We start from the raw sequence: 13,401 nt of genomic DNA on the forward strand, positions 1-13,401 counted from the left end.
AGGCTTTTATAACACAAATTTCTCTTTCTCACTTTTTCTCTCCATCGAGGACATTTGCCACATCACAGGTGGTGTTGCTTGCATACCTCATTTGCCTCATTCTAGCACGTGTGGTGGACTCATTCACTTGGTTTTGTCAAAGTCCCTCTAGGGTATTCCACACTTCCATTTTCTGGTTTAAATCTCACTTTCTTAGTCTGGCCTTTTTAGCAGCTGGCTTTCTTTGGGGGCCATTTTCACAGAGAACTAAAGATCTCACTTCATGCAGTTAATGTTACCTGATTACAGATGGAAAACCGCAAGGTATTTTTGAGATGCTGCTGGATGGCCACGGACTGAGTTCTCATGTGCCATGCCAGCCTCCCACGGGGGGGCACTTCCAAACTCCTTACGTATTGGGCAACAATTTGCTGGAAAAACACTTTTTTTTTAACGTTTCTTTTGTTTGAGAGAGCGAGAGCGAGAGAGAGAGAGAGAGAGAGAGAGAGACTGTGAGCGGGGGAGGGGCAGAGAGAGAGGGAGACAGAATCTGAAGCAGGCTCCAGGCTCCGAGCTGTCAGCACAGAGCCTGACACGGGGCTCGAACTCACGAATGGCAAGATCATGACCCGAGCCAAAGTCGGACGCTCAACCGACTGAGCCACCCAGGCACGCTGGGTGACCGTTCACTTTTAAAATTCTGTGCCGGGCCTTGACTAGGCTGGGCTGCTGGGGTGGGGCTCAGGTGGCTGGGGAAGATGGGGGGGGAAGGACGGAAGGAGCAGCTGAAGTTGGAGAGACACCCAGAAGGCATGCTGGGAACTGCCCCCTCCCCACCCCCCACCCCGCGCCGGGGTTCTATGGCTGGAAGAGAACAGTGAACCTCAGACACCAAGAAACTTCCAAAGTACATAGTCCGTGGAGCGTGTGGTCTCTGTTTGGTCCCGGTCTGGCCATCACCTGTGCCTGCCAGCCTGTTGTGGGGGTATCCATGGGACCTACCGGATTCCTCGCTTACCTTCCAGAGGTTTTTTTTGTTGTTTTTTTAAACGATGGATACACCGTTTCGGAATCATAGGCAGAAGGACCCCTTCAGGTACTGGCAATTACTATTTTACTGAAAATCCCGAATTGCACAAATAGGTCTTTAGAACATAAAACTAAATGGATTTATATGTAACAGTTACATTCGGCATTTATAAGAGGCAGTACAAAAATGTATTCTGCTCCTACATGATACAAATTGCATATAATACCATGATTTAAACAATATTAATTATATGAACGAGTGCCGTGAGATACATCTTAATACCTGACGTTTCCCACAGGTAAGGGGAGCGATGCAGTTCTACGAGCAGCTGAGTTTCTTCATTTCTAAATTCATTTTAGTCATGGGAAGATTGAAGGACAAGCCTTTGACTGAAGACGCAGATGTCAAGAAAGTTACAGGACTGTTCTGAATTCATCAAAGATGAAATTAGGCACGTGTGCTTCAGCAACCTAAAAAGAGTAAACAGAAGAGTTACTTTTTCCCTAGTGTTCTGATTCAGAACAAGGTCAGAATTTTCCACATGCAAGGAAAACAAAAACACCCTTGGCAGCAAGGTGGGTCTCAGGCAAGTGGACTCACAGGGGAGGAGCACTCCCTGAAACCCTGCCTCGCGTTGCTGTCCTTCCTCACACTGGTGCCTAGCTCCTCGGCCCTGCTGGCATCTGAGGGAACGTCCTACGGTGCTCCCGCCTCCAAACGCGGTGCTCCCGCCTCCAAACGCGCCAGGTGTGAGCTCCTCGGCTCGGCTCAGCTCTGAGGCTCCCCAGCTCCCCGAGGCACTTGAGGTGCTAGGAATGCGCACGCCTCTGGGAAGTGCTGACAGGTGATCTCAGGTCACCTCACAACTGATCTATGACCCACCTGGGAAGAACAGCGTGTCCCAAGGGACCGGCCAGAAGGGGGGGCGGGGAAGGGCCTCAGCACGCAGTCCTGAACTGTTCTTGGGGGAAGCCCGAGGAGGGGTGGGTAGGGTGAATGGGTGGGATGTAGGGCTAGGTGATCTCCAACTGCTAGAAACTGGAAATTTTTTTATTTTTATAGACGGCAAGAGCATGAGCAGGGGAGAGGGGCACAGGGAGAGAGAAAGAATTTTTTTGTGTGTGAGTTTATTTTGAGAGAGCATGAGGTGGAGAGGGGCAGAGAGCGAGACAGGAAGAGAATCCCAAGCAGGGTCTGCACTGTCAGTGCAAAGCCCAAAGTGGGGCTTGAACTCCCAAACCAGGACATCATGATCTGAACCAAAATCGAGACGCAGATGCTCAACTGGCTGGGCCACCCACCCATGTGCTCCAAAATTGGTTATTTTTTAAAAGCAGCGTTTAATTTTTTTCCTGATTATAAAGGGATCATCTGCTACTCGGAGGAAAGTTAGCAAATGCAGAGAAGCGTAAAATGGAAATAAATCTTTAATCTTAAACCCTTAAAGAGAAAAACTGGTAATTATTTTGTACAGATCCCTCCAATTTACACATAACACATACTCAAAATTAGGATCACATAACCTTGTGTCCTTTGCCTCTGCTAAATCTTTTGTTGTTGTTGTTTATTCATTTATTTTGTGGGAGAGAGAATCCCTAAGCAGGCTCTGCGCTGATGTAGGGCTCGATCCCACGAACTGTGAGATCACGAAGCTGAGCTGAAATCAAGAGTCAGGAGGACGCTCAACTAACTGAGCCACCCAGGTGCCCCTGCCTCTGCTAAATCTTCTGTAATGAACATCCCTGCACACGCATCTTGGTGAACTTTTGCACATATACCCAGCAGATACATTCCAAGCAGTCGAACTGCATGGACCAGGTGAGAATATTACAAGTTATTTTTGAATTAAGCCAAATGGCCCTCCCATAGAATAAACAATTTACACTGCCATCAACAGTACTGAGAAGTTAAGAAGTCCTATTTCTCTAAAGATTTCCACGCAGCGGGGGCCCAACATTTTACTTTTTATCAATAATGATGGGTGGAAATTAAGTTTTACTGTTATTTTGATGTGTGACACCTGAATTAAGGTTGAACATTTTTACAAATGTTTATTGGCCATTTGTATTTCTTTTCCTGAAAACTGCCTGTTAATATCCCTTGTCTTTTCTTCCCCCTCCTATTGGATTGGTTATCTTTTTCTTACTGATGTAAAAGAACATGCCACGCATCAAGAAAACTGATCCTCTGTTGATATTTTCCCCTTTTTTTTTTAATTAAGAGACACTTGACAGAATTGTTTCATTACATTCAGCATTCATGAGATCACATCTCTAAATCTTTTCCTTTATGGTTGCTTCCTTTGGTGTTTATATAGAAAGTTCTGAGAGCTCATTCATAGTTGTATAAAATTTTTGTGTTTGCTGGTTCTATTTTCCATACTAGCCGTATGGATACAAGAAAGATGTGAAGACACTAAGTGGCTATTTTTTGACTATCACATAATGAACTAGCTGTGCTAGCACTATTGACTAAAATATTTCCTTACTCCCCTAATTTATGATGCTACTTTCCCTTACATGCAACTGTATGTAAGGAGGCTACATATTCTTTTTTTTGTTTAAAAATTTTTTTTAAATGTATGTTTATTTTTGAGACAGAGAGAAAGAGACAGACTGTGAGTGGGGGAGGGGCAGAGAGAGAAGGAGACACAGAATCCCAAGCAGGTTCCAGGCCCTGGGCTGTCAGCACAGAGCCCAACACGGGGCTCGAACTCACAAACTGTGAGGTCATGACCTGAGCCAAAGTCGGGTGCTTAACTGACTGACCCGCCCAGGTGCCCCCAGGAAGCTACATATTCTGATCGATTGATTCATCTACTGAGTTTCATACCACAGCCACACTATTATGATCTTTGTAGTTTTACAATAGTTTTAAGTATTTGGTAAGTTTTAAATGTCTTCTTTAAAAACAATCTACTGGGGCGCTTGGGTGGCGCAGTCGGTTAAGCGTCCGACTTCAGCCAGGTCACGATCTCGCGGTCCGCGAGTTCGAGCCCCGTGTCGGGCTCTGGCCTGATGGCTCAGAGCCTGGAGCCTGTTTCCGATTCTGTGTCTCCCTCTCTCTCTGCCCCTCCCCCGTTCATGCTCTGTCTCTCTCTGTCCCAAAAATAAATAAACGTTGAAAAAAAAAAATAAAAACAATCTACTTTTGGTCTGAGTTCTATAAAATTTTTAAAAATCCCCCCCCCCAACGTTACAAAAATTATCTGGGATTTTGATCATAGCTACAATAAACCTATAAACGAATAAAAACTACTATTTGAGTTTCCTTATTCAGAATGATGGACTCTGAATTTTTATACTTTGTTCTAAACTGTTATTAAAATATCAAAAATAACTTATTTTTTCTAAACCATGTTTCTTGCAGCGTTTTAGCTTTTTTTTTTTTTAAAGTTTGCGAGACAGTGAGCTCGTGAGTGGAAGAGGGGCAGAGAGATGGAGAGACAATCCCAAGCAGGCTCCGCGCTGTCAGCACGGAGCCCAATGTGGGGCTTGATCCTATGAACCACGAGATCATGACCTGAGCTGAACTGAAGAGGTTGATGCTTAACCGACTGAGCCCCCCAGGTGCCCCTCCTGTAGAGGTTACTACTGGCTACGCTATTTCCTTAATTCTGCGAATGGGATCTTTTTCACACCATGTGTTTGCGTTAGTTATTCGTGCATTTACCCTGTACATTCTCTAATCAGCTTTTCTGTAGTCTTAAATTCGAACAGTTTTCCACATGATTCCAGTGGGTATTCAAGGAAGACAATTACATCCTCTGTGAACAATACAAATTTGTCTTCCTTTGTGCATTTTTTAATTGTCACTTGGTTTATTGCCTTGAACCTGTACGGCCAAAGCCGCGGTGAGAGTCGGTACTGCTAGATCACTGTTACGGCGCCGACTTTAGCGGGGATGCCGCTAGCGTATCACTATAGCGGAAGATGTCGCCAGTTAATTTTTAAAACATCGTCTTTGGCTGTTGTTATGAAAAAGTAACCTGCTAATTAAAAAAAATCAGAATGGCTTTTCGGAATCTGTCAAAAGTCTTTTGTATTTTAGTACGAAGCTCTGCACTTTGAGCTGAAACTTACCAAAGTGGAATCATTAGTGAGAAAGGAACAGGAAAGACTATCTTGGGGAGTAAAAAAATGAAGCCATTTTTGGAAACCCTAGGTAAATATGACGTTAGTTGTGGTGTGAACTGAACTGAACTTGCTGTGGGAAGCGGGGGAAAAACCACCCACACAATTATTGCCTCCAGGATTCCCTCCTGGACTGCCCACCTATTCCTCTGGAACCAGAAGCAGGGCTGGGTGAGCTGCTTGGGAGCGGGGCGTGGTAGGGAGGGAGGAGGGGGGTAGGTGTGGTGAGAGTCGGGCTTGTGAAGCACCAAACGCAGTGAAAGGAGGAGCGCTCACAGCTGCGGGCAGAAGGGGGCCCGGGGGGCTCAGAGCATCCACTGGGATGAGCTCCTGGACTGTACCCCTGGTGAGTCCAGGGCCGCTCTTTTTTTTAATTAAAAAAAATTTTTTTAATGTTTATTTTTGAGAGAGAGAGAGAGAGAGAGAGACAGAGCATGAGCAGGGGAGGGGCAGGGAGAGAGGGAGACACAGAATCTGAAGCAGGTTCTGGGCTGCCAGCACTGAGCCCAACGTGGGGCACCAAACCATGAACTGTGAGATCATGACCTGAGCCGAAGTTGGACGCCTAACCGACTGAGCCACCCGGGCGCCCCTCCAGGGCCACTCTTAATGGCACCTTTTTACAAAAAGGGCTTTAATATTGTCCTTTGTCTACTGCTTACCCTCCTAGGTAGCTTTGTGTACCGAACATAATCCTCCAGAAACAGGAGGGCACCCACAACGTCCGCAGGCATTTCAGGTATCTTCTGGCTGCAACAGAGAACAGTCTGGATCAATGCACCGCTTTGCACGTGGTGGACCCTCAGTCAAAACACTGAGACTAGAGAAACGACAGACCACTAAAGTCAAAGGAGAAAATCTCTAGACCATCCTCTCGATTCATATCATTATCCTGTGGCTGTATTCTCAGAACATAACCCAGAGGATGCAGTCTGCGCTGAATGGCTTACGTGGGCCTCCACCACACGGCCCCCGCTGTCCGTCTAGACTCACTGCTCACCACCCTGCACTTCGTGATTCAAGAACTGGCAGGTCCCTGAACGGGCCGCGCTTCCCCAGCCCCCGGTCTCTGCGGCTCCATTTGCTCTGCACGCCTACTTTACAAGGAAATTTCTAGGCATCTTGCCAGTTCCAGCTTAGGTTCTTCCTCCTTCGAAAGGCCTCCCTCACTCCTCTGGGCAGATGGCCTTTTCGTACGCTTTGAGCATCCTTAGTATTCTCCCCCAAGTCTCGGAGGTCTTCAGTTGTTTGTATGTTGGTTTCCTCGAGGGCCTGGGTCCTGTCTTTAGCCTTCTCTCCTCAGCATCTGGGACGGCACCTGCCCCCTACTGTACATTCGAAGGGGTCCAGTACAGCGTCCAGTAACTTCCCATACGGATCCTACTCGTTCACTCACACAACCGCCACGCTGCCCAAACCCTTCCAGAGCTGCGGATGCAGCAGAGGACGTGACAGGCTTCTCATGGAGCCTACACCCTTTCTTTACAGCGGAAGGAATCTTCAGCTCTTAAAACGATTTCTAATTTACGTACAGAACGGCGTTTTCTGATTAATGAAGGATTTCATGGAACTGGATTACTGATTAGTTTCCCTGATGACGTTTTGCTTTGGAAAAGCAGGTTGAAGAGTGGTTACACCTGGAAAAAAGCTGCCGCTGCTCTCGATCTTTCAGTGCAGGACCAGGGCGGCGAGGGAAAGGGAGAGCGCCTCCGTGCATCCCACGCTCCTGAGGTCACTGCACTTGAACAAACCAGAAACCGAGCCGCGGCCTGATGCCCGTCTCCTGGTGACCTCTGTCAGGGTCACCGGTAACAGGCTGTGCTACAGCCACGCTTTGTAGTCACTGGTGAGGAAGAATCAGGAAGGATTTGCCAGCTCCTGACAGATGGGGGACTGGGGTTGGGGTGGCCCGTGTGGAGGTCACTTCCCAATTGCCTTGGACCAAGCTGACTGCAGCCCTGGCTTCCTCTTCACGGTCCGGAGCCAGATGCACTAGGTTTTTGGGTGCTCACTGCTGCCCTTTGCAACCGACCTCGTTTTGCAATTGCTGCAATTCCATTTCCGAGACTTCCCCATCCTTCTGAGCTACCTTCTGTTTTTTAATTGTTAAAAAGTCGGCTATTGGAAGCAAGTCTCCGCATACGTCCTAGAAAGACACCCAGCGTCCGTCTGTCGTTGGGTCCGCTAACTAAGATGGGGCAGAATTAGCCTGACTGATGCTCTCGGGGAAAAGAGGTCAGGGGTTGAGAAGGTTGCAAGAGGTCAAGAACCTGGTCCTGCAATTCTAGCCGCACTGCACTCCACAAGGGACCCGGAATGAAGGAGCTTATGACCCCTCCACTTTAAGGGGTCAGCTGTTTTTGGAATCCCGGTGTGGGTTTGGGAAACCACATATTAAGTGGTGGGATTACCAACTGGAACCCCCAGAAGAGGTCGCGGATGCGGTGAGTGGCCATGGCGTGGTGCACAGGAACAGGTGGAAGTCAGCTTATCTAAAGGAAAAGACCTAAGGCAACCGCTGACATTCACAAAGGAAGGAGACTGCATTTCTTCTAATTTCAGAGCGTGGAGGGAGGCCCAGAGAGCAAAATCTCAGAGAGACAGGATGGAATTTTCCATTCATCACAGTCAGCCACTTTCCAGTGACCAGGGCTGTGTGGCCTTGGGAGGTGATGAGTACCTCACCCAGGGGGGGTGTCCGAGCAGATCTGGATGGTTCCTGCCAGGGGCATCTGAGCGCTGATTCACATCCTGGCTGAGGTAAACTAAACGGCCTCTGAAATCATGTCCAGTCAGGGGTGCACTGTGAGGACCTGTAAGGTCATTCCCATTAGTCTTTAAGTTACACTGACCCAAGTGACCAGGCGGTACTCTTCCAGACGTTGGATGTGCAACATGCCAGAGAAATTTAGTCAGCTGGCCTGACCCTTCAGGGTAACAGAGGAGGCTCAGGACCCAGCATCTCCTGCAAATAACTGTTTTTTTTCTATCCCAGAGAAGCCACATTTTCGGGGGGCGGGAAGAAGAAAGGGTTTACGAGCCTTGTATCCCATAGGGGCTTTGATGTGACTTCTGTTTCCTCATACACCAGGAACCCAGGCCGTGCCCAGGCTGACACGGACGTGCTCCCTGACTCCCGCCGAAGGCTGTGGGGCCATCCTATGCCAGGGGCCTGGCCAGAGGGCCGGGCTCCCTGAGCTCTGAGCACAGCACCCAGGACAGCAGTGCAGGAACAGGCCTGCACTCTCTTCCCCGTGGGGGTCGCGAATCCTGGTCATGACTCGTCCTTGTAAAATCACTGTGGAGTGCACCGAGGGGGCTCCCCCAGCAGGGTGACTACGGATGGGTTGTGTTTAGTTGCTACGAACAAGGTGGGTCCTGACTTGCTTTACACAGCAGGGTGACAGCAAGTCCCATCTCTACGAGGGAGACAACAGGAGGAACTTCGCACGCAAGGTTTATAGCCCATTCTGTAACATTGATTCTATTCTTTCCAGACCGGCTTTCGGTACCTTGTGCACTGCTCCACTGTGGAGCGGATAAACTGGCCGATCAGCGCCAGGAACTGCTCGGTGTACCGGGAATGAAACTGCTTCAGCAGGGTGAGCAATCCCAGGACGAGCGGTGGCCAGTCCACAGGGTCCGCAGGTTTCCGGCAGACCATTCCTGCAAAAGGAGCGACAAATCACAAATTATGCCGCCAAAGCCAAGGGCTTGCCTTTGGCGATGTTCATTCAGCATGAATGCTTGTGAATGTCAACATGTTTGGGGGCCGCGCCTGCACTGGCAGATGAGTATCTGGGGAACAACAACTCTGGACTACTGTTTGGATTCGGCCCGGGATTGCTGGGGGCTTCCGGTGGTCTGATCCGACAGAGTCAAACGGTTACTGATTTTTATAACCATCGTCACTGTCTCTTTTGGATAATACAATTAACACACGCCGTTGCAGACAAGTTTAAAGATCTGTATCTTTAAAGGGAAACAAGAAAGTAAAAATTAGCTATAAGCAACTTCTGTTCACGGCAGCATGGCATGTTATCCACGCTGAGCCAGTCTCTTACATGAAAACAGTCTGAATCCCGGATAACATTTCTAAGACGTATCTTTAAACACAACGTGGAACGTTATGTGATTAAAGAATCTGCAGAAGCCTGGACGGTGGAAGAAGGAAATTCGTGGAATGGGTGAATGCCAAATCTGGCTTTTTCACTAAGGACTTCTGCCCACATCTGGAGGCCTTGGCCTTCTGCCCGGATGGCTGCTTGGGGAACAGGAGCTAGAGCTTAGGGTCTTTGAGGGGAAAGAAACACAATGTTGAAAAAGAACAAAGTTGGAAGACTTACATGGCCTGATTTCAAGACTTCTTATAAAGTTATAGTAATCAAGGCAGTACGGGCATGAGGATAAATAGATCATCAATGGAACGGAATAGAAAATCCAGAAACAGTCCCGCCCTTATATGAACAATTGGATTTCCACACATATCCAAACAACTCAATGGAGAACAAGAAATCTTTTCAATAAATGGTGCTGACACTGGATATCCTCACACTGTACATAGAAAGTAATTTTAAATGGACCACAAACCTCAATGTAAGGGCTAAAACCACAAAGCTTCTAGAAAAAAACCATAGGAGAATATCTTCGTAACCTTAGGGTTAGTCAAAGATTTCTTAGACCGGACACAGAAAAGGACGATTATAAAGGACAAATGGATGAACTGGACATTATTAGTATTAAAAATTTCTGCTCATTAAAGTCACCACTAAGAAAATAAATAGGTGGGGTTCGCCAGGGGGGGTTCAGTCACTTAAGCATCTGACTTTGGCTCAGGTCACGATCTCACGGTTCATGGGATGGGGCCCTGCATGCAGAGCCTGCTTTGGATTCTCTCTCTCTCTCTCTCTCTCTCTCTCTCAAAAATAAACATTAAAAAAGAAAAAGAAAAAGAAATGGAGCCATGTGAGTAGTGTGTACCATTTAGATTAAAAAAAAAAAAGAGTATCCATAAATATAAATAACTCCTACAACCTAGTGATAAAAAAGCAATCAACCTAATTTAAAAACAGGCAAAAGACGTTAACGCTTAACAAAGAAAGATATAAAGAATGGCCAAAAAGCACGCAGCATCATTAGTCATTAGGGGAAGGCAAATTAAAAACCACAAGATACCATACACACCCAACAGATCAGTTAAAAGTAAGACGACTTACGCTGCCAAACGCTGGTGGGATGTAAAATGGTCCAGCGCTTTGGAGAAAGGCGTTAAACTGGCCAGACCTTCAGATCCCATCTCTGGGCTCTTGTGAAGACCGGAAACTCTCTCACTTAACCCAGAGATGCCAAAACAAGTTATCCTGACTTCCCTAACCTGGGCCTTGGCAACTCTGAATTTGCTCAAGGATCTACCATACAAGACAATAACGGCAGTCAGAACATGGAGAATTAACCCTTTCCAGGCACACAGCGACCACGATGCTTCACAAAAGGAACTTCCGCTCTGAATGTGGCACCGTGGAGATGCTTCCTTAAAGGACAGACCAAGGTAGGCAGGGGTTTCTTAGATCAGTGTTGAGAGCAACACTCGCAAGGTGAAATAAATGTTTTCTTGAGGTCCAAACACCTGGATGTTCCTTCCTAGTCCTTTTTTTTTTTTAAATATGGAACGCTTCACGAATTTGCGTGTCATCCTTGCGCAGGGGCCATGCTAATCTTCTCTGTATCGTTCCAATTTTAGTATATGTGCTGCCGAAGCGAGCACCCTAGTCCTCTTTTTCATTATTTTGGTCCCCAGATTAACACATCAGTTTAATTCATGAAAATAACTGCAGTCAGATAGAGATACATCTCCAGGACACTAAAGGTTTCATTTGTTTTGTTTTGTTGAGAGATCTGGGAATTCAAGGGAATACTTCCTATAAGCAGCTGTACAATGGAAGAAATACCACCTAAGAATGAGACCAGTGAACACTCTTTAATAAAAACAAGATTATCTTTATGCACTGACAATCCATCACTATAAAGGATCATATATTCTTTTTTTTTTTTTTTAAGTTTTTATTTATTTTGAGAGAGAGAATGAGCAGGGGAGGGGCAGAGAGAGAGAGGCAGCAGAGGGGGGATGCAGGGCTCAAACTCACGAACCATAAGATGGTGACCTGAGCCAAAGTCAGATGCTCAACCGACTGAGTCACCCAGGTGCCCCAGAAGTATCATATATCCTTGTTTAGTTGTAACAGGGACCACAGAAGGAGAACGTGGCTCGGAGTCTTGAGATGAACTCTTAAATCCACCTTGGGGTGGTCCTTTACCCTGATTTTGACCGATATACAGAAAAGGGGTTAGCATCAGTGGAGCACTTGCTCCAGGCCAGGTACTATTTCTGGTTGGCCCTGAGAGGTTAAGTAACTTGGCCAAAGTCACAAGGTGAGCCCTGGGAAGTGAGCAGTGGGAGAGCCAGAAACCGGACACATGTCTGTTCCTCATTCTTGCAGCAGTATTTACGGGGCCACCGTGCTCTGCAAGTCTGCGCCAGGGACAGGTACTGTTATGGGAGCTGTGCCTGGGATCAAGGAGTATTTTTGAATCAGAGAGTAAAAATCCTAAAGAGACTCCACATCTTTATCCTAAAAGAGCTTATGAATTAGGAAGAGAAATACTTCAAGCAAGAACTTCATTTTAGAACTTCTGGTTAAAAAATAATAGAGTTACATTTATAGAAAAGCTCTTAAAATACTTCTAAAGTAAATTGAACTCTATAGCAGACTTTACAAAGCTCCACTTTGATACAAAGTCTGGAGGCAGAGGAAGTACCTGGGAATCTATTAGAAAAGTAAGAGATGATAAAAAATACTCAAGGTAAAGTGCCCAATGGCAAAAAAATTCGGGCTATGTTGCTGGACAGGACACACACACTGGAAGGTCCTGGTAGCTGTTGCTCGTACCGAGTATTTTCACATGGCATCATATACACGTCTTAAAGTTTCGATATTCTGGTGTCGGTCTTCTCTCCTTCATCGTATCGTTACTTTTCATACCGCAGCTCCCGATACACACGGGAGGCTCAGGACACTTGTTGTGAGAAGGAAACATTAACCAAGTTTCTCTCACACCATGATCAGCTGCCTCACTATTAAGGAAAGGAGAGAAGCAAAGATCCCACACGTTTTACAGGTTGGATAATGTTTGGAAATTAAAGGCGGACCGTACTTAGTTCGTGGTAAATCCACTGTAGGGGGGCCCGGGTGGATCAGTCAATTAAGTGTCTGACTCTTGATTTCAGCTCAGGTCATGATCTCATGGTTTGTGAGTTCGAACCCCACATCTGGCTCTGTACTGACAGTGCGGAGCCTGCTTGGGATTCTCTCTGTCCCTTCCTCACTCTCTCTGAAAATAAATAAATAAACTTAGGGGCGCCTGGGTGGCTCAGTCCGTTAAGCATCCGACTCTTGCTTTCAGCTCAGGTCATGATCTCATGGCTTTGTGGGTTGGAGCCCCGTGTCGGGCCCATGCTGACAGTGGAGCTTGCTTGGGATTCTCTGTCTCCCTCTCTCTCTGCCCCTCCCCAACTCATGCTCTGTCTCTGTCTCTCTCAAAATAAATACACTTTAAAATAAACTTAAAAAAAAAAAAAGGCAAATCCACTGTCCACATCACGAAGGAGCATCATATTTCACAGGCCCAAAGACATGCACTTTATAAACACACAATGAAGGGGTGCCTGGGTGGCTCAGTCGGTTAAGTGTCCGACTGATCAGGTCACGATCTCACAGCTTGTGGGTTCGAGCCCCGCATCGGGCTCTGTGCTGACAGCTCGGAGCCTGGAGCCTGCTTCGGATTCTGTGTCCCCCTCTCTCTCTGCCCCTCCCCTGCTCACACTCTTGTCTCTCTCTCCCTCAAAACTAAACATTGAAAAAAAATTAAAAAATAAAAACAAACACGCATCGAACTAAGGAAAGGGCTCGTAGGTGATGCAGCATTCTCTGTACGAAGAGCTGTTTGGTTAGGTATGAATCCACTGTTACTGTTACTTATGGCAAAAAATGTCATACGGTACCTAGGTTCTTGTTGTACTGAAGTTTTGGCAACTGCGCGATCAAAAATAGGAAGTTGACAATTGGAAAATAGGGTAGGCGCTTGGTTGTTATGTATATCTGGAAAGAGAAAAAGGGAAGCAAAATTGATGGGTCTCTCCACCGTGCGCGATACCGCAGAGCACATTTTCAAACGGGAAGCTTCCACGTTATTTCATTTTGC

At 46.8% G+C, this 13,401-nt stretch overlaps 1 protein-coding gene and 1 non-coding gene across 2 annotated transcripts in view; both read right to left on the reverse strand.

Annotated features, from left to right (window-relative positions):
- Window positions 1–1,076: 1,076 nt before the first annotated feature.
- Window positions 1,077–13,401, reverse strand: part of WASHC5 (WASH complex subunit 5) — a 61,131-nt gene continuing 48,806 nt past the window's right edge. The window contains exons 26-29 of the mRNA XM_040494598.1: window positions 13,202–13,298; window positions 8,655–8,808; window positions 5,805–5,892; window positions 1,077–1,479 (exon numbers count right to left, since the gene is read on the reverse strand). Of these exons, the coding sequence (XP_040350532.1) occupies window positions 1,423–1,479; window positions 5,805–5,892; window positions 8,655–8,808; window positions 13,202–13,298 (396 nt within the window). The 3' untranslated portion in view covers window positions 1,077–1,422. The remainder of the gene's footprint in view (window positions 1,480–5,804; window positions 5,893–8,654; window positions 8,809–13,201; window positions 13,299–13,401) is intronic.
- LOC121043270 (U6 spliceosomal RNA) lies at window positions 10,800–10,906 on the reverse strand. The gene has a single exon (XR_005796762.1). It is a non-coding gene; the product is annotated as a U6 spliceosomal RNA (small nuclear RNA).

This window comes from Herpailurus yagouaroundi, unplaced genomic scaffold (genome assembly GCF_014898765.1).
Source record: "Herpailurus yagouaroundi ecotype Mexico unplaced genomic scaffold, PumYag 186, whole genome shotgun sequence".
NCBI lineage: Eukaryota > Metazoa > Chordata > Mammalia > Carnivora > Felidae > Herpailurus > Herpailurus yagouaroundi.